Source organism: Orbicella franksi, chromosome 1 (genome assembly GCF_964199315.1).
Source record: "Orbicella franksi chromosome 1, jaOrbFran1.1, whole genome shotgun sequence".
Taxonomy (NCBI): Eukaryota; Metazoa; Cnidaria; class Anthozoa; order Scleractinia; family Merulinidae; genus Orbicella; species Orbicella franksi.
Window position 1 is genome coordinate 42,802,550 of NC_138145.1, and position 24,024 is coordinate 42,826,573.

The 24,024-nt window shown below is 38.7% G+C and overlaps 2 protein-coding genes across 5 annotated transcripts in view; one reads left to right on the forward strand and one right to left on the reverse strand.

The window, feature by feature from the left end:
- Nucleotides 1-10,037, reverse strand: part of LOC145480967 (3'-5' RNA helicase YTHDC2-like) — a 29,945-nt gene extending 19,908 nt beyond the window's left edge. The window contains exons 1-11 of one of the 2 annotated variants that reach the window (XM_081459320.1): nt 9,820-10,037; nt 8,393-8,483; nt 7,251-7,441; nt 5,613-5,770; nt 5,363-5,407; nt 4,058-4,224; nt 3,140-3,242; nt 2,517-2,673; nt 1,788-1,842; nt 1,151-1,416; nt 402-739 (exon numbers count right to left, since the gene is read on the reverse strand). In XM_081459320.1, the coding sequence (XP_081315446.1) occupies nt 402-739; nt 1,151-1,416; nt 1,788-1,842; nt 2,517-2,673; nt 3,140-3,242; nt 4,058-4,224; nt 5,363-5,407; nt 5,613-5,770; nt 7,251-7,441; nt 8,393-8,483; nt 9,820-9,940 (1,692 nt within the window). In that variant the 5' untranslated portion in view covers nt 9,941-10,037. The remainder of the gene's footprint in view (nt 1-401; nt 740-1,150; nt 1,417-1,787; nt 1,843-2,516; nt 2,674-3,139; nt 3,243-4,057; nt 4,225-5,362; nt 5,408-5,612; nt 5,771-7,250; nt 7,442-8,392; nt 8,484-9,819) is intronic. The other variant, XM_081459325.1, reaches the window with a different exon arrangement.
- Nucleotides 10,038-10,047: 10 nt separating this feature from the next.
- LOC145481138 (nucleolar protein 6-like) overlaps nt 10,048-24,024 on the forward strand; it is a 28,391-nt gene continuing 14,414 nt past the window's right edge. For 2 of the 3 annotated variants that reach the window (XM_081459539.1, XM_081459557.1), the window contains exons 1-14: nt 10,048-10,203; nt 12,160-12,303; nt 12,996-13,115; nt 13,589-13,768; nt 14,571-14,739; nt 15,377-15,520; nt 16,185-16,345; nt 16,731-16,851; nt 18,380-18,444; nt 19,337-19,438; nt 19,646-19,761; nt 20,340-20,517; nt 21,244-21,363; nt 22,422-22,570. In XM_081459539.1, coding sequence (XP_081315665.1) covers nt 10,144-10,203; nt 12,160-12,303; nt 12,996-13,115; nt 13,589-13,768; nt 14,571-14,739; nt 15,377-15,520; nt 16,185-16,345; nt 16,731-16,851; nt 18,380-18,444; nt 19,337-19,438; nt 19,646-19,761; nt 20,340-20,517; nt 21,244-21,363; nt 22,422-22,570 — 1,829 coding nt within the window. In that variant the 5' untranslated portion in view covers nt 10,048-10,143. The remainder of the gene's footprint in view (nt 10,204-12,159; nt 12,304-12,995; nt 13,116-13,588; nt 13,769-14,570; nt 14,740-15,376; nt 15,521-16,184; nt 16,346-16,730; nt 16,852-18,379; nt 18,445-19,336; nt 19,439-19,645; nt 19,762-20,339; nt 20,518-21,243; nt 21,364-22,421; nt 22,571-24,024) is intronic. The other variant, XM_081459549.1, reaches the window with a different exon arrangement.

Sequence of the window (24,024 nt, forward strand, 5' to 3'; positions counted from 1 at the left end):
GGTATGTACAGCCAAACGTTTCCACGATGGCCACCTTGGTTACAGAGCAAATTGGCCACTGTAGAGAGGTGGCTGTTATGGGGAGGTAAGGGTGTAATATGACATGTATCTGTATTTTTAATTTTTGGAGTGCAATTTGTTTATCAAAAACTGCTTATTTTAGCACATATAAATTAAAATGCAAAAATAAAAAAGATTGACCTAAACAGAACAAAGGGTACAGTATGGATCAAGTCTGGTGCCTTTTACAATAAAAAAAAAGAGTTTTGTATACACCAATTGCCAGTCATTGATTAACTTGCAGTTGTCAAGAGGTTATTGTAGCAGGTGGGACATGTTTTAGTGGCAGTTATTTTCAGGATTCATGTTCTTTGCAATCAGCTACAAAAAATTGGCTATACCTCATCCTCTTTGTCCCTGTCATCATCTGCTGGAATTTGCACAATATCTTCCCCATTATCTTCCTGAAGTTTGATCACTTCAATTCCTTCTTCCACACCTTTGACTTCTCCATCGTCCATTTTCCCTTCCTCCTCCACTAAATCCTCATCATCTCCCTCTTCGTCATCCCCCTCATCATTAGCATCATTGTCTCCTTCCTCCTCTCCTTCCAGTAAGATGTCCTCCTCGATTTCTTCCCCATCACCCAACTCCTCATCAAGTTGGAAGTCTGGGAGGTAGTCCTTTTCTTGGGAGTCCTCAGCTATCTTTTGTTCTGGATCATCTTCCAGTTCAATTTCTAAAACGGGGAATGATGTGCAAAAAAAAAAAAAAGAAAGAAAGAAACTTTAGGAATTAAGCCTCCACAGCTTTCACTCTTTAAACTGAAAAGTGTTTAAAATTCTTCTTTCAAATTAGCTAAATATTCCTCCATTCTTGTTTCAATGTTGTAAGCAGCGACATTTCCTTATTTGCTTATTAAAAATGGCACTTGGTGGGGAAGTGTTTTATTATAAAAGAAGTGGTTTTGGAAAGAGAGCACTAAGTCAAACCATTACAGTACTATCACATGCACCTGTACACAATGGATAAAACTGAATCCCTCATAATTCAATTCAGTTGAACTTCAAAAGTTTATCCTTAGATCTTTCAGCACCATTGGCTAATACATAATGTATCACTGTATGGCTGATGGTTTACATTTAGTTACCCTCTGCTGGCTGCAGTTCTTCATCAAACATTTCATCTGGGTCTAAATTAACACTGAGTGGAGTGGGTGGAGCCAGCTCCTCTATAATCACATTGCTCTCACTTCCAACCTCACCAGCCTTCTGAGAGCTCTCAACTTCATTATCTTTTACTGATGTGGAATCATCTTTCTTGAGAGCAAGGCGGCTGTTATCCTTTTCCTCTCTTCCATTTTTGCTTCTGGCTTCTTTTAAATGCTTGGCCATCTCTTTGTTACAATATGATGTCCTGTAACACGACACAAAATTATCTCTGGGAGGACAAAAGGTTTTGCAGGGTTCCTTGTAATTCATAGTGATCAGGACTTTGCTTGCATATTGCAGAAAGCAAATTAGGAATCCCCTTATGGAAGGGTAAAAGCAGCCCATGCAGATGCCAAACATTTTGTGCTTGTTTGACAAATGCTGCGGAATTGATGTGTTATACAAGTTTGTTAGCACCTTAACATAAACAAATGACAGAAATTTTAAACCTGAACGTAGTCTTTGCCAGTCAATTTTAGATGTTTGAAGTGGACAAGATACATGACATGTGTAAAACAAACTAAAATAAAATTATTACAGTGTAATCAAAACCAAAAGCTATTGTAGAGCACTCACATCTTTAGGACATCTTCCAAATAATATGTTTTAACCTCGTAGCATCGACCAGGAACTGTAGAAAAATAACCTTGATTATGCTGAGCATATAATGCCATGTTCTGTAGCAAGCATAAGGCAACAACAATTCTCTTCTTTTACATGACTCTGTTTTTCATAGAATGATACACTTGACAGCTACCTTTTAACAAATCATGAATGTTAATTGCTGTATACATGTACACTGTACAATGTATATGGGTGTCTTTGCATCTTTACCACACTGTGAGCAATGTCTAACAGCATCAGTAGGAGTCACTTTTACTAATAAACAGAAGCCATAACGGCAGGCTCTGATTTCCTTCGATTTTGAGAGCAAGTCACCCAAATTGCCCAGTAGCACATTTTGTAGGTTTTCTTCACAAAATGTAAAATTATCCATTTCAGAATGCTCTATGAAACTACATGTGCTCTCAACTTCTTTATATTTAGGTGTCTCTTTAAGAGTAAAACTTAATGTAGTAGCCTGAAGTGGTGTTATGTAGGTCTTCATGTACAATTACATATACATGAATACAACACTTACGGTACTTTTAACTTAATCTTCCTCTAAAGGAGAAGTCTGTCTAAGACATCATTACTTACAGCAGCCCCTGAGGGTGTCCATTTTACATGTAGATGAAATTGACAGTATACACTATATGGTCAATAAACAGGTTTGAAGCCAATGTAACTATAAAAATGACCTACCATGAACTACTGGGCACTTGCCAAAGTACTCAATAAACAGGTTGATGTCCAAAGCGGCACTCATTAAAATCAACTTCAGCCTTCTGTTCACTGTTAAAAGGTCCCTCAAGGCGATCAAAAGAAAGTCAGAAAATCTATCACGTTCATGAACTTCATCCTGATCAGAAAATAAAAGCAAAATAACGAAAGCTACATGTTATCAAAGGAGTTGCATTAACGTGTTCAACAGGAGGGCAACTGGTTTCAATAGGTGGGCAAAACGTATTGAGAGCTCTGAACTTCTTCATAAGAAAAACTTCCTCTAGATGGTCAAACAAAGTGGGCAAAATCATGTTCACAACCAGTCAATAATTTACACAGTGCCTACAAATTAATGAAACCCCTGGATACTCACTATGGTGGTAACCATGCTGCTACTGATTAACAGTACTGTTTGTTCAATGCATGAGTAAGGTAATTCGACCAGGGTTAGCATGAACTATTTTCCTCATTATGCAACCAATCATTCACATTTTCTTTTTTTACGAAAGTCCAAATACTTAAAACATTAGTTTGCATAACTACGTGTGTTTTTTTTTAAATGAATAGCATTGCTAGAGTTTCTACCACTTATTTCCTCTTACCACAAGAACATGTGTGACAAATGAGAGGGAGTTATCTCCTGACATCAAAGTCCGTAACAGCACTCCAGTTGTGCAATAAGTTAACAATGTCTTGGGAGATATTCTACATGAAAGCAAGCAGAAGCAAGACTTACCGTATGCAATAGTGATTGAATATGGCTGAATAGGAGATGTTTGACAGCAGACTGCAAATTCTTCATGAAACATTTTTGTTTGTTGATGTTCTCATTGCCACTCTAGTCAGGGTTTGCATCCTGACCCTTACATTTGAGCTTACAAGTTAATTTTAAAAGTCAATTTAGGGGTATTTCTTAATTTTTAATTATCATTTTTTTTTTACTGTTTTCTATATTTCTATTAGTACAATGGTTAAATGTTATTATTATTTTTAATCTACTATTTCTTTAGCTTGTACAATTTTATTTTTGCAGGGCCCCACTGAAAACCACATGTATGTATTATTGAAATAGGTTTTAATAGTTTATTTCTTTTACTTACTTTTACCTTGTATATACCAATTTGTATGGAATATGTTAATTAATGTTATGATGATGATAGTAGTATTAGTATTAGTTGTAGTAACCATGATATCATGATTACATACGGAAACATGTTTTACAGGTTTAACAGACATCAAATTACGTAAATATTATAGCATTTTGTAAAGCTTAGCTCTAGTTTTTGTCACAAGACTTGACTGAATAAGGAAAAAATTATCTTTGTCAACTTTTGTAAATAAGTATAATTATGTGAATTGAAAATAAAGTCTTGTCTTTTCTAATTTAAAAAAAAAATTATTATTATTATTATTATTATTATTATTATTATTATTATTATTATTATTATTATTATTATTATAGAGCATAATGTAGTAACAGAAAATTGTCGGCACAGTGATTCAAATCCATACGGTAGTACCTGTTATCAAGCCTGATCTGGTATCCGACTGTCTGCCCAAGTCTCTCACCCCTCTCTGTAGCTACTCTCTCACTGACTGATAAGGCAGATATTCTGCGAGGTTGGGTACAGACTAATCGGCAAGGAGTTGACCGGGTGTTAGCATCTTCCAATATGAACTGTGGTACCTGTAGATAGAAGGTATACATACATGACTAAGTTACAAGCCTTGGGGGCGGGGGGGGGAGGAGGAGGAGGGGTATAAGGGTGTTGCCCAGGGTTTGAAATCCTGACCCTGTGTTGAACCCTAACTGGTATGCCTACACCCTCTATTTTAAGACCCTGTTTAGGACCAGTTCATCCCAGGCATGAAGTCACATGTGACGATGCAAACAAGGAGCATAAAAATTTGAACCAATTTATAATACTTATTCTATTTCCTTTAGTTTCAGATTATGATGATGAATATTAATGAGGCAATGCACCATAAAAATCAAACTGCTTAGAAAAAAAAAATGACACAAAAAATAATTATTAAAGCACAACCCTGCCTTTTGTTAGTCAGTAGATCTTTACTCATTGTTAGTCTAATCTCTAATTCCCAGGAGTGGTCAAAGTCTTATTTCCTCTTACAATACCAATTCATTACAAGCAGACAGGTGATGATAGAAACTCATCAGTTAAGTGATAATTATTGCAGTCTTGATTTATCACCAAATTCTCAGAATGCGCATTAGAAGAGCATGAGCATCAGTGTGAGGAATTATCGTTTTGAACTTGGAACTGAAATGGTTAAAAAATACATAGAGGATATTACATGCCCGCATGTGGATACGACTTTTATCTTGAAGTGTTCAACTCGATATCTCACGAGTGAGCGCAGCGAATGAGTGAGATATCGAGTTGAACACAAGAAGATAAAATTCGTACCCACAAGAGGGTATGTAATTTATTATATAAACATGCTAATGACAAATTTTTTTACGATTTTCCGAAGATTTCTGAAAACTTTCCAAAGATTTCTGAAGATTCTCCAAAAGTTGTCCGCAAGCCAGACAAATGTTTCCAAACATTTTCCGAAAATTTCCGAAGATTTCCGAAGATAACCGTAGATATCTGAGGAAAATCTGATGTTTCAATCACACAGCAACACATCTAAGTTCAGTTTAAGCCATTATCATGTTAGTAACCATGACGACACCAATATCCTCACACATGAAAGATAAAAATAGTACCTTCACTGCACGTGATGAAGGTATGATTTTTTAGTAAAAGGAGAAATCTTGGTATTTCACTAGTGTTTATGTAATAAAATATGTTAATTACCTGAGTTGTTTTCCCAGACCCTGTTTCACCAGAAATAAGAACAATCTGCACAATAAAATGGAAGATATACGTGAAAAAAAAAAAAAAAAAGAAACTGCAACATGCTAGGTACTGTAGTTAGACTCAGTTGTCAGGGCTTGTCATGGTTTCTGCAGCAGGGGACAACTAGCCAGTATTATTTCTGCCTCCACCTCTTGAAAGGGATGCTAGTCTGTATTTTTTAAATATTCCAATATACTGCACACTCCACCTGGTTCTCAGATATAAGCTTCAAAATGTGCTCCCTCAGCTCATAAATTGGTAGAGACTTGCGGAATGATGACAATTCGTTTTCTTTTATCGCTGGTGGGACTGCAGGTGTGTTGTTATTAAGCTTGCCAATGACTTTGTTTTCTCTTGTACCACGACCTTGACAATTCAAGGAAAAGGACACAATCAATAATACAATTACACATTGGTTTACGTACTATAATTATTTATTACATGTCTCAGTACATTTTACACGTGCTGTGATTGATCTGACAGTTTTTCAGGCCATACTCTACTGTAAAGCATGCTAAAATTGGAAGCTGATTCTGTTGCCAGATGCCTCGTAATTTATTACCAACTGAAGTTTCCTTAACTTTCATGGAAAATAAATATTATACCTGTATGTAGAACTTCCTAGTCCTTCCTTCCTGATTCAGTGTTTGTAACAGAGAAAGGCAAAACAAACACACAATAATACATGGCGTAAAGGGGGGATCACCATTCCACGATCGGCATGACAGATAAACTTAATTTGTGCCTTGTTCAAGCCTTCTATATCCCCATTACTACTAGCCAATACCAGTCTGGCATGTGCTGGATTGAATTAGGCAAACTGAGCACAAAATGCTGCCACTTAAAGGTGAAAAACAAAGCTTGAGGAAGTCGCTGCAAGACTTAACCAATAGCGTCATGGAGAGGTGAACCCCAGTATATTCAAATAATGACAACAATCAACTTAATAACTAAATAACTTACATGTACAGTATGGATCTTGAACAGGAGCTGTATTACAGTACCGGTATGTACATTTGTATTTGTGAAAGACTTACCTGTGAGGTTGTTCACTAAAATTCAATCTCATTGTATACTGCCCTGATCGAGTCTAGTCAAACAAACCCTTCAAATGTGGGGTGGTGTGAATAAGCAGGCTAATAATATTGCTACACCCAAAGAAATCCTATATACTAGTACATATATTATTGGGATATTCTAGATATAAATGTAAAATCAGACGCATGAGTTCCAATTGCTTGAGGAAAAAAAAGAAAACCTTTGTTTTTTTCTTTTGTCAAGTACTAAAAAAGTCCTTAACCGAAATCTTTCACCCAAAAAGTCACAAAAATTTTGTCACGCCCATGCTGGTCTCAACCCATGACTTTAACTAAGCAATCAGTCAATGAGCAATCATATATAAGGTTACAAAATTGTTGTGGACAACTTACAAAAATACATACTGAACGTTTTAAAAATATCTTTTTTAACAGACTTAGTTTTAGTTATAAATTAGCAATGTAGACATTTTAATTTCTTGTCCTACTGAATATTCTCAATTTAACATTTTTACTCAATTTTTGATATTGTAAGTGCCTATTAAATATTCTGGCTAATTCTACTTTAAACTGTAACTTTTGATATGTGCTTTTATCAAAATTAATGAACAAAGACATTATTATTACCATTATCATTATTACTATTATTATTATTATTATTATTATTATTATTATTATTATTATTATAACTAATAACACAAGAGTACTACTTCCACCTCCCCCCCTAGGAATTATCCAAAGTACATCCGTATAAGCATTGCGCATTTAATTTAACAATTTCAAACAATAAAAGCAAAAAAAAGACCAACCTGAATCAAAGTTTACTGTTGACCTTTCTGCTCTTGGTTGTAGTTCTTGCCTTTCTTTTATATTTAAAGGAAACTTCTTTAGTAAATGTTCAATGTGTTGAGAAGCATTGCTGGAGAGCTTCACAACACTGTTACATGCAGTGCTACTGACATTTTTCTTTGTGACTGTCAGATATCTATTGCTTCCATTCCTACAAGAAAATTGAACTAAGATTAACAAACATTTAACAACTGCCTCGCAAAGTGGCGGTTGGGTGCCTGAGGCATCCAGAAGCTTCCACTATTGGCAGCTAGCTGGAGACCGCTAGACTTGCGCTCCTTGTTGTTAACTCCATTAAATTGCATTTAACTGCATTATAATTATTTACAATTTATTTAATTAATTTATTACTTAATTTATTACTTAATTCAATTTATAAAATTGAATGTTTTGATTCCTAAGAACAATTGTTATTATACTGTGATTCTTAAATAATTCACTGGTAAAGATGTGGACAGTATTGTCTAGGTGTATTGCAAAATTATTAACATATTATTAGGGATGGCAAATCAGTTGTCAGAGTTCTGTAGTATTGAAAAAAGGTATTCTACTTTGGCCGCTGCTTAAAAGCTATAATTTATTATTGCAACTTTCAAGCCCTGGCCAAAACATAGAGTCATAAGTTCACAGGTACCAGCATGTACAGGTACATGTACACCTGTACCTCCACTTCAGGAATTACACACACTTTCTGGTCTTCCTGCATTCACTTGCAGCACAATCTACATGTATAGACCAATGCCAAACTTGCAAGCAATTCATTTTTCAATCCAAGTAGGAGAATTGCCAACTATAATACGAAATTAATGTACATTACAAGGTTAAGTGAAGTATTGAAATTATTTTTTTTTAGCAATGCGCACATCCTTTTGAATAAACACTTGCAACTGAATTATGTCTGAGTACCTGGTTGAAGCCTATATAATTATGACTTGAAATTTTCAAAACTTTTAAGGGCTGGTTATGCTGTTTAGTCTGTTTTTATTTAACTATAGCAGGGATGCACTGAACAGCAAACAAAGAATTACCAGGAGTGGTAAAACCTTGTTGTGCCTCTACTGATTTTACAGACATACATGTAGTGATCTACAATACAGCTTACCCTTTGCTTTTTGATTTTAATCCCAGGTTCTGGCATAGTCTGTGTACATATGCCCTTTCCACAGAAGTAAATGATGAAGGAAACTCTAAAACTGAAATGAAGAGAAAAAATGATGTTGTAAAATTTGCTTTACAATAAATTATAAATTTAATAGAAACATGATATAAACCAATCGGCACATGTATTTTCTTGGGCTATCTATTTTCTTGGGCTAATATTGTTGATTATTTCAAATGTAGTTAATGTAGTTACATAGAGTATTTTTACTTTATTGTTTCTTTGTTTGGAGATATTAGCACTCCCAACAACCATGCTACATTGAAATCCGAATGGAAATAAAGTTACGTATTTATGTAAATAACATTAGATCCACTCATTTTGTGATCTGGCAATGACAACTTATCAGTCAAATCCAGGAGCACCAATCCTCCCCTACCCCCTTCTCCCTCCTTCCCCCTTCTCCCTCCTCCCCCCTTCTTATCCAGACCCTACAGGGACATTAAGGGTCAACTGGTGAGACAGGTGGGGATACAGGTCTTTAAAAGACCAACCGGTACCCCCCCACACAGTTGAGCATTTGACTATCAACAAAATGTTGATAAGCATGCTGTCAAAAGCATTTTGGGTCACTGCTGGCATCATTTCACTGTTGTACTATTTAGTTTTGTTGCAGTTTCTTTTTTTTCTTTTAGGGAGACATCTATTAAGAATGGATTTGCTATGGCTATTAAACAACATTTTAAATCTGTTATCAGGAGGAACGGGCTGACTTGACACATACTTTGAATTGCTACTGAGCTTAATTATTCATGTTTTTTTCCATCTATCTATTGCCTTCTTTTTGTACTGCATATTTCCAGAGGTCAATTTGCAGGGCTATGTTGTCGCAACAAAAATAATTATTTTTTGTCATTTAATATCTGCACCCCCTATTGAAGATGTTGAATTTTATCCCTTCAGAGTTCTAAGTAAACTCTTTACCCCTCAAGAAAGAAAGATCAAAGCACCAACACACGTCCACCATCAACATTTACTTAAGATGTAACTGACACAGTTGCCCCCTCAGAAACGACCTTTCAAGACTCCCTCCTCCCTCTCAGATTTACGAGACCCTCAATAGCGGGATGCGGATGTAAAACGAAAGGGCCCAATTGATCACTTATGCTGATACTCCAAGGTTGAACGTTCAAAAGCTGTTCTCAGTTAATATGTCTCATGAATATTTATGCTATGCCACACACACACCAAGGACATGAGAGGAAACAGCCCTCATTACGCTTGAATACGCTCGTGGTTCATTAGTTTTCGTTATAAAGCAGTAAATAACACCTGCTGGTAATATGTACGCTCCCTCCAACACCCAACACAAAGGACGCATTCACAGATTGCATTAGACTTTTAAATAACAAGACAAATGTCAGCATTACCTTTTTGGCCCTCTTCAAATCGAAATCTATCAAGAGCAATTTTTACAGCAATCTTTAACTCTTCCTTAACGCAGATTTCGCGCTGTGTTTTGGATGTTCTCGACGAGCCGGTGGCGGCCATCTTTGATTTCGTTTGTCACACTTTGTTAAAGCATACATAACGCGAATATTGTATGCTGACCGTGAAGGCTCAAGGTACCATTAATCCCGACCCATCCCTCCCTGATGCAATAGTTTGCTCCACGTGTGAAGCATGGCGGATCGATCAACGAGGTTGTGAGATTTATTTACGTTGTTTTATTGCGAGAAGAAGCAATCATTAAGATGAAGCGTAAGACAGAAACTGTAAAAGACCCTTTTGAAGTCAATTATGTTACCAAAAAGGTAAAACAGAGCTCGAACGAATGTATTATTTTGTTTAACTAACAATAACATCACTCTAGAATACAGGCTTCTTTCAAAACACGTGTAAACACATAAACACACGTTTTTATACAAATGAATATAAGAAAGTTCATATATTTGAACTGCAGAGAATGATACGAAGACATGATTTATCATCGCAGTTATATACACAACTCAAGCAGTTGTGAAATTAAAGCTTGAAAAAAAGAAACAAAAAAATTCAGGCCTGTCAATTTCGTCTTTGTGAACTTCTGTAGGTAACGGCAGTTCAACAGTAGATGTATACAACAATCTACTGTTGAACTGCCGTTACCTACAGAAGACATCATGGACTTACTGAACCTTTGCCTTACATCGACTTACTTTCAGTACAATGGTAAACACTACAAACAGTTGCATGGAACAGCAATGGGATCGCCTGTTTCTGTTGTTGTCGCAGAAATTGTGATGCAACACGTGGAGGAACGCGCCCTTGCAACTTGCCGACAAACGATACTGCTTTGGTTACGCTACGTTGACGACACCTTTACCGCCGTTCACAAAGACGAAATTGACGATTTTCACGACCACCTAAACGAACAGAACGCCGACATCCAGTTTACTAAAGAGATCGAAGAAAATGGAAAACTTCCTTTTCTAGACTGTTTGGTAAGCCGCGACAACAACGAACTACGAACGACAGTGTACAGAAAACCGACGCATACCGACAGATTACTTGACGAATCATCCTACATGTACAACCCGACTTCACACAAAGCCACGACTATAAAGACTTTGACGAGACGAGCGCAACTAGTTTGTGACACACCGGACAGCTTACGTGACGAAAACAGATACCTTGAACGTGTTTTTCACAAAAACAACTACAACGCTGACTTTATTAGACGAAACATTTACCGACCTACTGAAGCTGACGCTACGAACAGGAACCCTACGCCTGTTACTACAGTGACTATACCTTACATTAAGGGCACTTCTGAGACCATCTCGCGGATCCTACAGCCCTAAAACATTCATGTAGCCCACAAACCTACAACTACGTTATGACACTTACTGACCAACGTGAAAGACAGAGATGAACCTAACGACAGACAGGGAGCAGTTTACAAGATCAAATGCTCCGACTGCCAGGCTTCCTACATTGGTGAGACTGGCAGAAACCTTAACACGAGACTGACTGAAAACAAACGAGCCACGAGAAATGGTGATGCCAACAATCACATTGCTGTACATCATCAACTGACAAACCACAACATTGACTGGGACTCTGCTCAGTGCTTAACCTACAGTACAAACTATTTTCAACGACTGACTCTGGAAAGCTGGTACACTAACCTAGAACAAACGCCTCTTAACAGATGTCAACAACTACCGGCGCCTTACAAACGACTTTTCCACGACAGAAACGAAACCGACAAACGGACTTCTAACAGACCGACTTAACAATACACGGACCAAAACCGACCTACTTGACTAACAATAGACAGATCGAAACCCACCAATGACTGATGACAAACTTTACATGAGTCTTTCAGCCAATACCATCATGGCTATACTGACCAATCACGTTCAACGGACCAGACTTATAAGATCATTGACTGACAAACACTATTCACTTGACTCTGAAGATGACTTCCGCTCAGGTTGTCGAAACGTCAGTCACCAACAACAGTTCTTTTCAGAACTACACTCACCCGGACGATCACACTATACGAACTACTGATACTCCTGGGTTCAAACCATTTACTGTATAGCTCAGTCTGTAGAGCACTGCACTGTTACTATATGTACACAGGTCATGGGGTTGAATTTCATTTGATCCTTTCCTTAATTTCTTAATACGTTACCTTACTTGTTTGCACTGTCCCAGCCATTCTCCAACTCAGTGACTGTTTCTGATACTGTGGTTGTTTAATTTCTTCTTTTAATACTTAGAGAACTGTTGTCACAAATGGAGAAGAAAATGAAGCAAAAAGTACAAACTACAGGGAGAGTTTATATCGACCGCCAACCAGTGAAGAGATTAATGCCCTCAAAGAAACGGAGAACCTTTTCAAGTCTAGTCTATTTCGTATGCAGGTTTGTTCAAATGTCTACAGCTAACAGAAGTACAAGATATACATATACTATAGTTATATTAAGTTATTTATTGAGCTATCATCAGGTCCATATTAGAGAAATACTGGTCTAGTCCTCTTTTAGCAAGTCTATGGACCATAAGCTGCAGGTGAGGTCCAATGAAGAACAAGAACAAGACCAATATTCTCCATTACGGATCAAAGATGCTAGTGCAATAAAGTATTAATTATTAGATCTGTAAACAGTAATGTTTTTGTTTTGTTTTGTTTTTTTGTTTTGTTTTTTAAAAAAAACCTCTGCTAGTAAACTTAAATGTGTGCCACAATCCATTCTTTGTGAACATACATGTACAAGCAAAAGTTAAGCATTTACAGCATACATTTATACAACTGGGTGAAGAGAGGTACACGTATCGTCATTGTGGGGGTATCCTGGTGAAGAAGTCAACACAATGATGCTGGTGAGAGCTTGAACCTGGAGTCCAACATGCTTAAATTACACGGCACCGCACCTCACACTACTGTAAGTTCCAACTGACTAAAAGAATAGGATTATCGGTGAACATACATGTAGAGAATTACAGTTATGTATTTATTAGTCAAGGCCTACACCTGTAGTAAGTATTTCACTTTTTTCCTAGATCTAGTACAGGACACTAGGCTAAAAGTGTTTTTAATTATTGTTCCAACTAGATAACTGAACTTCTATCTGAAGTGCAACCAAAGAAAGACAGAAATAAAGCTCTGGATGACATTTTGCATGAGTTAAATACTCTACTGCTGTCTTTACCTGATGGGAAAAAGGAGCAAGAGGTTAGCTAACTTAAGGCTCTCTTGGATGGATCATGTATTGCACTGGCTGAAACATCACAGCATGTTTACATGCATTTCATGGCAGTTTAATTTAAACCAAAGCATTATGGTACCCAGTCATTAAGCCCCCAAGTCGGTTAGTCTGCAGCCTGAGCTGTTATAACAGTTGTAGCTTCAATAAAGAAGTCGATTAGCCCGCAACCCAAAGTTGGTAACACTAAAGCCCCCTTATAAGTCAACTGACTTGACTTATTCCCTTCCACTCCCTGTACAAAGCATAGGTCTATGGAAGCCGCGTGCCACCTGGTTCTGTTTTTAGTTAACTTCTCAATCTGTATTTTCAAGTGCAAATGGAATACATTCCTTTTTTATGATATTCCCCCACGTGAGCCTCCATTGCAAGCTAGTTCCAGTCTAACACAAGGAATACGAATATGGCCTGTTAACAATTTTTTCCACCTACTTTTCTTCAGGTGGCAGACCACTCATGTCTTCCAAGGGGAACCAAATTTCCTCTCCCCCCTACCCCCTCTCCTGTGAAAGGGAAGTTCTGTTTTCGAAAACCAGTGAGTGTCAAAGTTGTTGGAAGTTATCTTCTTGGGACAGAAACAAAACCAGACTTGAATGTGGATATTGCTGTGGAGATGCCGAAGGTGAGAGGTTTTATGATTGCTTGACATTTAGTTTCTTTCTTTGGCTCCTCTTCTGTAGATGCATATACATTGAACCTTTGAACACAATTTGAACATGGTTAGCTACAAGGGGTTGGCTAGGTACTTTCTGCAGGTTCATTCGGGAGTTCCTTCAATCTCGCTGTTATCATTTTGGAAGGGAGAATTGCAAAATGAACGGTACTGTTAGTAATTGAACTTGTAGGGGATTGACTTGTAGTTAGTGTCGTCAGTGCAGCGCAGTGAGAGAGATGGCGAGAGACAGAGAGACAGCCTTTATTTTAAAACGATGGGAATTAAAACTAAGAAGCTTTAATATTAATGGAAGGAAAGGAAAGACCAAGAATGCTAGCTGGATTTACAGTATGGCTTCTCCTTCCATCTCACTTCCATGAAATTCAATAGCAATTGTGTGTGTCTACAAAGTCTTATCATTTTCATGCACACATCCTTTTTTGTAGCTACGGTAGAATAGCCTTTCTGCATGTAAATAAGCTAATTGGTATGTTAATACAGATCTACATGTACACTGTCAACACAAACATTCTGTCCATTTCTAGGCTGATTCTCAGAGTTCTACTGTACATACACAAATACATGTAATTGTGAGCACTACATGTACACTGTACATAGATGTAATGTACAATGGTTAATGCATTATGTTGCAACACATGTTTCTAGGATAAAGTTGAATTTTTTTTAAGTGTCTAGCTCCTGTTATACTTGTACAGTGTGTATAACTAAGTGAAATTAATGCAGGCTTGTAATATTTTTTCGACATTAGGAATGTTTTCAACCAAAGGACTATCTGAACCTGAGATACCACCACAAACGTGCTCTATATCTGTGCAACATAGCAGCACATTTAATGAAGAGTTCATTGTTTGAAAGTGTTCAATTCATGCACATGAATGGTGAGGTATTGAGACCCATCCTTCTGGTCAAGCCTAAAGGTTAGTAACTAAACACTGCTTAAATACTGTGCGTACTCTCTCCTCCAGAGAGGTTTGAAACATCCGTTATAAATGCCACTGTGCAAGGTGAGTGCAGGCACAAAGTCAAATGGATTACCATCGTCCCTCATGTAACCCTGCACCTGCACTTGTATTGTTCAACGGATTAATTCTTCCCACCCAAAAAACCAATTTTAGCCTCTGCCGAATAGAGAGGCTTATGTATAGCAACTTTTTTGAATCACAGGCGTGAGATTTTTAATCTGCAAGTGCCAAGATTTTTAGGAGAAGGCACAACTACATGTATATCTAAAGATCAAGCTTTCAAAAGTTTCTACAGGGGGACATTCCAACCAAAGATTTTTGAAGATGTTTCCAATATTTCCTGAGACCAGACTCCGAAGATGTGTTTTGTCAAACCACGCCATTCCCTTAAAAATCACAGAGAATTGGGGGATAAGTGTACTGTCTTTAGTATACATGGTCTTTTCTTTCCTTGTACTAATTTGATCTCCCACTTGGTCAATAACTCCTAATATATACCCCTACACCTACAGGTGCAGTAGGAAGTTTCACACAAGTCGCAAATTTGACATCTTCTTGAATAAAAAGTGCTTACAACTGATTCCTCTCATAGGTAAAGCTGGGAAACAGTTTGTCATCAAATTGCATCCCTGTTTATCAGTGGGTACATTCAAACCTCAGAGGTTTTCTCCAAAAAAGAATAATGTCAGACAGAACTGGTTCAATGGCAAGGAGGGCGTGGCAGAAGATGGGGCTGGTAGGTTACAACTCTACAATTTGTTATTGGCAAAACAACCTGTGAGTCACTTTTAATTAATTATCTGTGGCTAAGATGTCAGGAAAATAAACTTTTGTAATGCAGCTGTACATTGTATTGTAGCTTACAGACTGATTGTAAATCTGATCTTAATCATTTAATATTGCTCATCTCAATTTTCTAACAGTTTTCATTTTCTGGTCCTTTTTTTGATACTTTTACCATTAATAAACTACTATATGTATCATGTACAAGTTGGAAGGGATGCTGGAATTGTATTGTGTTTCTCTGGGGAAAATTATTTATATTACGTGTAGTTTGAAAGTTGTATGCCCTTCCCATAAAGGTTTTTTTGGGTTGAACCCTTCCACCCCTCCAGAAATTTCGGTCTAACTTCATACTTTTCTATAAAATGTTTGGCTTTTGAGATCTCCCACATACTGGGAATTTCCAAATTACGATGCTCTCAACAGATATAAGCTCTAGGGTGGGTTCTCAAACCACACATTGGGTTTAAAAAGTAACTTTTTAAACCATCAACTTACAGATTATATAAGACATTGTTGCTACATGTACAATTACATGTATAATTTTTAATTTGCAATGTTGTGGCCATGCGGTCTGTTAACAATAATTTTTTTCTTGTTTTGTGTTATGTTTTTAGACACAACAATACCAACACCTCATTACAACACCTCAGTGTTGTCGGACATGTTCTTGGAGCAGCACCTTCACCATTTGTATAAGTGCATCACTGATTTCCCGGGAATGAAAGACGCAGTGGCTCTAATAAAAGTTTGGCTGCATCAGCGCAAACTTGATCAGGTTTTAGCATTTTCTGTTTCAATTTTACACTTTGTCTTGTAAAATTTTATAGTTAACTCGGACTGAGGTGAAAGTGGTCATCACAAGGTTAGTAGAATAATGTAAATGTACAGCAGTACCAGCAACCTCATGATCAACCTGGGCCCAGTGGTTCAAAGACTGTTATCCACTGTAGTCCGTTATCCACTGTACATGTATAAATCACTATTCAGTGGATAAACATTGGCAAAGCAAACTACACTATCCACTGGATAGTGATTTATGCGGTGGATAGCAATGTACCCCCTTTGAGACCAGCTGTTATCTGTAATGCCATCCCATCCAAGGGGGTAGCAATACTTAGTCTATTAGTTAATGAAAACTTTCTTATTCTTTCTTCACCCAGGGACAAGGCCGTTGTGGGGGATTTTTAGCATCTATGTTCATCTCTCATTTACTGTCAGTTAAAAAGATCAACAAGCACATGAGCTCATACCAGATTCTGAGAGTTTTTCTGCAGTTCCTTGGTAAGCAATGAACATATGATTTCTCCTTACAACTTCATGCATTATCAAGGAGACAAGTCATGAGAATAAAAAGAATCATTGATAGGCTCAGCCTTAAACATGGTTTGCACTGCTCCTGGAAGTCATTGAATACTCCTGGAATTTTAAAATGTTCATTTCAGTCCCATGGGAGGCGAGTTGGCCTCATGGTTAGTGGGCTTGTCTCCAGATTGAGCAGTCTGGGCTCAAGCCTTGGCCGCGGACATTGTGTTGTGTTCTTGGGCAAGCACTTTGCTCTCACAGTGCCTCTCTCCACCCAGGTGTATAAATGGCTAATGGCAAACTTAATGCTGGGGGTTACCCCTGCGATGGTCTAGCATCCCATCCAGAAAGGAGTAGAAATATTCCTAGTCCCTTCATGCTGCAGAAACTGGGACAAGATTCAGCCTGATGGGCCACTAGACTTTACCATTTCAGGCCTTAGAAAATGTCTTGAAAATTCTCTTTTTCCAATGTACCCCTGGAAACTTGTAGAATTTTTAAGGAGAAGAAAATTCTGACTATCAATTAACTTGGTAATGTTAAGTCAAATACTCGTGTTTTTCAGCGCAACAATTTTTAAACCATGAAAAAGACTGCCTTATACAGTATAGTTTTGTATCATTTTGTACCGTGAAAAACATGGAATTCCTATCATTACTGAGTAGTGCAAACTCTGTTTTAAGAAGAATGCAATTGGATTATCAAATGATGAACAATGCAAATCTGATTTATGATAAGATGTAAGTAAACTAATTGTGTATGATTTTATCAAGGGGAATCAAGAATAGCTCTACATTTTAAGTAGGTTTCATTAAAATGACTTTTATTATCCTTTTGTTGAGAACACCTCCAGTGATTATTAGGACTTCCACAGACCAGACATTTACACTGTACTTGTTGACAACTATTTGCTATGGCACAACTAAAAAATGTAACATACACAAGCTTTCGACAACTAAACACTTAATTTTCAGTTGTCAACAACTAAGCAGTTTCCATTTTCAAAAAGGAAAACTGCTTTTAATTACATGTAGTTGTTGACAACTACGTTTTGATGATTTTTCCTGTGTGTAGTCCTGAATCATTGGTTTAGTTGTCCACAACTATCAAAACATGACACACCTTTGACATGTGTATTGTTTTGAGCATGCATAGTGAATATTTTAATGTTAGTTCCCAAGGTCTTGCTGACCTGACTTGGACATCAACAACTAACACTCCAATGTGTGGAATGCTAGCATTGGGCACAATTAGTTGTTGATAGCATTTAGTTGTCTTAAACAAATAGTTGTCAACAACTAAGTGTCTAGTCTGTCGAGCCCCTTTAAGTCTACTAAGACAAAGAAAGGAGTGTTCTCTCAATGGTGCTTAGTGCATTTGGGATCAGCTGAAAAAATTGCCAGATATTTAGCTAGATGTTGTGATCTGTCTGACAGAGATGACGACACTCAAACTAATACTTCATAATTATTTCTTATTTCTAAAATGCTCGTTAAAATCATGTTAGGATCCACTGACTGGACTAAAGAAGGAATAACGATGACCAGAGAAGACATTGAAGAAGGGAATGTGGTAAGCTGATTCTGCAGATTTGAATTATATATATTAAAATACTTGCAGCTGTACACAAGATTTAATTGTGGCCCACTGACTGTCAGATTAACAGGGTTCCACTACATATGAAGACATGATTGATCATCGCAGTTATATACACAACTTAAGCAGTTGTGAAATTAAAGCCTGAAAAACAAAAAAACAGTCTTGAACAGGATTCAAACCCATGACCACTACAATACTGGTGCAGTGCTCTACCAACTGACTGAGCTCTCATTTATTTAGCCAACTGGGAGCTGGAAACATGACCCACTCCCAGTTGGCTATTTTTCAGGTTAAACTGTACTTCTCTATTTTCTCAGGATAGTGTACAGTAAAGCAGGTAGAGGTTTTAAAGAGGTTTTTAAAAAAATGTCAGATAAACGTTTTGTTGGACTGACTGTCATTTCATCACTGGCTTTCTCCTTCATGCCACAAAATGGCACTGTGTACATGTAGCAGTCCTCATGAGGTTTCTGGAATCAATTATGTTTTACTGGGATGGAAGAATTGCCCATTACTCACCCTCCAGGCTTGAGCTGGGAAGACCAGGACCTTTGCCCCTTTAGCCTTGTGAATTCCCCTGCAGTTTGGGCTCTGATATCCATAGTAAATAATCACTGATTTCATTCAACTTCACAGCTTCACTCACAGTTTGCCCTAATCTTAGTAATTTTCCACTCACGTTGCTTTGTCACGATTAATACTCACTCCTGGTTGCCAAAACCCCTTAGTCAATCTGGCAAACTCCTGTAGGCCAGACCCCCAGGGACTGAGGCCCCAACCAACAAAGCTCTCACAGTCAATGACACATGCAGTCTTCACCACCACTACAAGTAAAAACTGTTTCTTTATTTTGTCGTTCTTACAGCCTTCCGAGGCAGATTTTCAATCAGGGTTTGATGTCGTGTTTGTTGATCCATCTGGCTACCTTAACTTGTGTGCTGGGATGACGGCAGCTCAATACAGGAAAGTAAGTGAACTGTGTTGTATTAACCATTAATTACCGCACCCAAATTTGCAATTAGCCAATCAGAAGCCTTGACTGCTGTCCTTAGCATATAAGAATCTTCATTTGTCACATTTGTCGAGACTTGCGACATAATGACACAGAAAAGATGTCATTTTGCCGTCGTCAAGGATTGTACTTTTCACAATTATTTCTCTGATTAATTCTCAGCTGCAGCACGAGGCCAGGTTGTCGCTGGAATTTTTGGACAGTAGTTTTATGGACAGCTTTGAAGTGCTCTTCATGAAGCCAGTGCCATTTATACAAACATTTGATCAATTTTTACAGTGAGTACAAGCATGTCAATGTTGTTGATTGTTGATTTAGCTGACATTGAATTTTAATTTCACATACAACTTTAAATGTTCAAGACTGAGTTTAAAGAACCCTGACATTCACTGATGGGACAGAGAAATTACCAACAAGTCAACCACCATCAAAACATGATAGATTTTATTGCTAAATGTACATGTAGGCAATACAGGAAATTTAAAAGAATAAATTGTTTTCAATTTTCTGTACACATATGTACAATTTCAGTGAAATTATTTTGATCATGGCTCATCATATTGCTGGGAGGGATTTTTGTCAAAATGTGCTGTTTCAGAAAACATGCATATTCCTCCCACAGATGGGATTGAATTTCCTGGGGGTGTGGTTAGGAGGTTTCTGTGAAACCAAAAAGTTTAAAGAAATGTAGGAAGTTTAATTGAAATTAACGGGTGGGAGGTCTTAGAAAAAATCTCTCAACTGTGGGGGGACGTATGGGTATTTTCTTGAAGTACACAATCAGGGTTCCATGGACAGAACTTGAGGTCCAAGTTTGTGTTAATGATTCACCCATACTCAAACACTTTTCTTGCAGAATTCCAAAAATCAGTGCTTTAGAAGTGGTCTGCAGGAGAAATGATCTTCTCTGTCACCTTATTGATCATCCAGGAGACTGGACCCCAGTTGTCACTGATTGGCTGCTTCATCTTGTCACTAGAGGCCTGGGAAAGAGAGTAGAGATGCTTTACTTCAAACCACAAACTCCACTTCAGGTGAATTAAATTTAGGAGATCATCAGGGGAACTGCATTTGTCTTGATATTTTAGCAACTTCTTCCAACTAGTACTATAAGAAATGTCTGGTGCTGAATAGCTAGAGAGAAGTTGTTTGTTGACAATGGAGTTTAACTGAGGCGGTTGTTTGCATGCTATTAAATAAAGAATCTTTAGAAGTTCATACGTCACATTTTGGAAATCTTTTGGACGTCATTGGTACTTTTTGAGAAGTCTTTGTGTCAACTGGAAACTATTCATGCATTATAATTTTCAGCAATCTTTTGCAATAAATTGTCCTTGCATTCAACAATTAGTACTTAAATTATCTTGATACAAAGCAAAATGGAAACTACAACTTACATGTATTTGTTTTGCGATTTATTCATTCCATCATTCATTGTAATCTTCAATTGCAAGAATTTTTATAACAAATTTGCCATAGATTTACAACAGTTGGTGCTGAAACTCTTGATATTAACAACAAAAATTATGAATTTCATCAGAATTTTTACCATTTGGTTAGTATTATAAATTGATGGTTAGTTAAAGCATGCAAAGGTTATCTACATGTATACGCCCAGCTAAACCTTATTTTCTAAGTTTAATACCCTTTTGCAGCTATAAGGAATTAGTTTTTAGTATGTAATGAACCACTGTGGACTTAGATTCTTTATGTAGTTAACACACGGTGTGTTGTTTCAAACTTGTGCTCTCTTAATGTAGTGGCCTGTGAACAAAGCTCCACTCTCCAGAAGTCAAAGCAGTGTGACACTGGGCTTGTTATTGAATTCTGACCATGCAGATGCCGTGCTTGACACAGGGCCCCCAGCTGACAGTAGTGAGGTCAGTGGTTATCTGTTCTATTGGCATGTACTCTGTGTATTGTAGTCAATGCATATAGGGCCCTGCGCTGACAGTACTGAGGGTCAGTGGTTATCTGTTCTATTAGCATGTACTCTGTGTAGTGTAGTCAATGTACAGGTCAGTGGTTATCTGTTTTATTGTATGCACAGTGTACGCTGCTAGTTGTTAATTCAGCTCCTAGTCTGAGGGTTAATGGTTATCTGTTTTATTGTATGTACAATGTACACTGTTGTTAATTGTCAATATACATGTAGGACACTCAGCTGACAGTACTGAGGGTCAGTGGTTATCTGTTTTATTGTATGTGCACTGTACACTGTTGTTAATTGTCAATATACATGTAGGACACTCAGCTGACAGCACTGAGGGTCAGTGGTGTTCTTTATTTATGTATGTACCAGTGTTCTAGACAAGTGAGGGGTCTCAGGGCAAAAACCCAACAAGGTCAGCTACATGTACATGACCCAACAAATTGAAAGAAAATTCATAATGATTTGTTTGGAGCAGTGGGAATTGACCCATTGGAATTCCATATGTTGACACCCTACATAATTGTACATTGGTAAATTAGCCAGAACCCTGACATACAGTACAATGTATCCAGCTTTCAATATCAGAAAAACAAAATGAAACAAAGTTTTCAGCTGCAAATGAGATACAAATGTATATTGAGAAAAATCTGATCTGCTTCCTGTACCTTTAAGCTCCATCCAGCCTCCCCTCCCTTTGCCTGTGTGTCCTCCCCCCCTGTGGAGTCTCAGTTGCCACTTGATAATACTTTTTTATTTACTTTGCCTGTAGTTCATAAGGGATGGATCTTGATGGTTGTAGGGGATTGGACAATTGCCAAAATGGAAGTAAAAAGACTGAAAAGGTCCTTGTGACCTTAGGATCCTGTGTTTGCTGAAAAATATCCTTGGTGAACTTAAGGGTGGGAAAAAATCTTCATGTTTGGTTTCCTCCTCCCAAAGGAAAAGATTTGTTCCTAAACTGCACATGACGCATTTTCACTTGCTGTTATTTTTTTGTCCTGGCAGGCTCCATCTTTCTGTGCATTTTGGGGTGAGAAATCCGAGTTGCGCCGATTTAAAGATGGTTCTATTCTTGAGGCGGTGGTTTGGTCCTGCAACAGCATGGCAGAGAGAAGAACTATCTGTGGAAGAATTATTAAACATCTTCTTCAAAGGTGAAAAATTATTTCTAAAACTTTACTCACAGCTGGAGCAGGGCATGATGACTAGCATTCCACCATGCAATGGAAACTGAAGTTGAGCTTCCCCTTTCCACTTCCCCTTTCTCCTTCCTCCTTCTCCCTTTCCCCTTCCCCCATCTCCCTCTTTCTCCTTCCATCCTCCCCCTCTCTTCTCCCCCCTCCCTTCTCTCCTTCCACTTTTCCCCTTCCCCCATCTCCCTCTTTCTCCTTCCATCCTCCCCCTCTCTTCTCCCCCCTCCCTTCTCTCCTTCCCCTTTTCCCCTTCCCCCATCTCCCTCTTTCTCCTTCCATCCTCCCCCTCTCTTCTCCCCCCTCCCTTCTTTCCTTCCCCTTTTCCCCTTCCCCCATCTCCCTCTTTCCCCTTCCATCCTCCCCCTCTCTTCTCTCCCCTCCCTTCTCTCCTTCCTCCTTCTCCCTTCACCCCTCCCCCTCTCCCTCTTTCCCCTTCCATCCTCCCCCTCTCTTCTCCCCCTCCCTTCTCTCCTTCCACTTTTCCCCTTCCCCCATCTCCCTCTTTCTCCTTCCATCCTCCCCCTCTCTTCTCCCCCTCCCTTCTCTCCTTCCCCTTTTCCCCTTTCCCCATCTCCCTCTTTCTCCTTCCATCCTCCCCCTCTCTTCTCCCCCCTCCCTTCTCTCCTTCTCCCTTTCCCCTTCCCCCATTTCCCTCTTTCCCCTTCCATCCTCCCCCTCTCTTCTCCCCCCTCCCTTCTCTCCTTCTCCCTTTCCCCTTCCCCCATTTCCTTCTTTCTCCTTCCATCCTCCCCCTCTCTTCTCCCCCCTCCCTTCTCTCCTTCTCCCTTTCCCCTTCCCCCATTTCCCTCTTTCTCCTTCCATCCTCCCCCTCTCTTCTCCCCCCTCCCTTCTCTCCTTCTCCCTTTCCCCTTCCCCCATCTCCCTCTTTCTCCTTCCATCCTCCCCCTCTCTTCTCCCCTCTCCCTTCTCTCCTTCCCCTTTTCCCCTTCCCCCATCTCCCTCTTTCTCCTTCCATCCTCCCCCTCTCTTCTCCCCCCTCCCTTCTCTCCTTCCACTTTTCCCCTTCCCCCATCTCCCTCTTTCTCCTTCCATCCTCCCCCTCTCTTCTCCCCCCTCCCTTCTCTCCTTCCCCTTTTCCCCTTCCCCCATTTCCCTCTTTCCCCTTCCATCCTCCCCCTCTCTTCTCCCCCTCCCTTCTCTCCTTCCACTTTTCCCCTTCCCCCATCTCCCTCTTTCTCCTTCCATCCTCCCCCTCTCTTCTCCCCCCTCCCTTCTCTCCTTCCCCTTTTCCCCTTCCCCCATTTCCCTCTTTCTCCTTCCATCCTCCCCCTCTCTTCTCCCCCCTCCCTTCTCTCCTTCTCCCTTTCCCCTTCCCCCATTTCCCTCTTTCCCCTTCCATCCTCCCCCTCTCTTCTCCCCCCTCCCTTCTCTCCTTCTCCCTTTCCCCTTCCCCC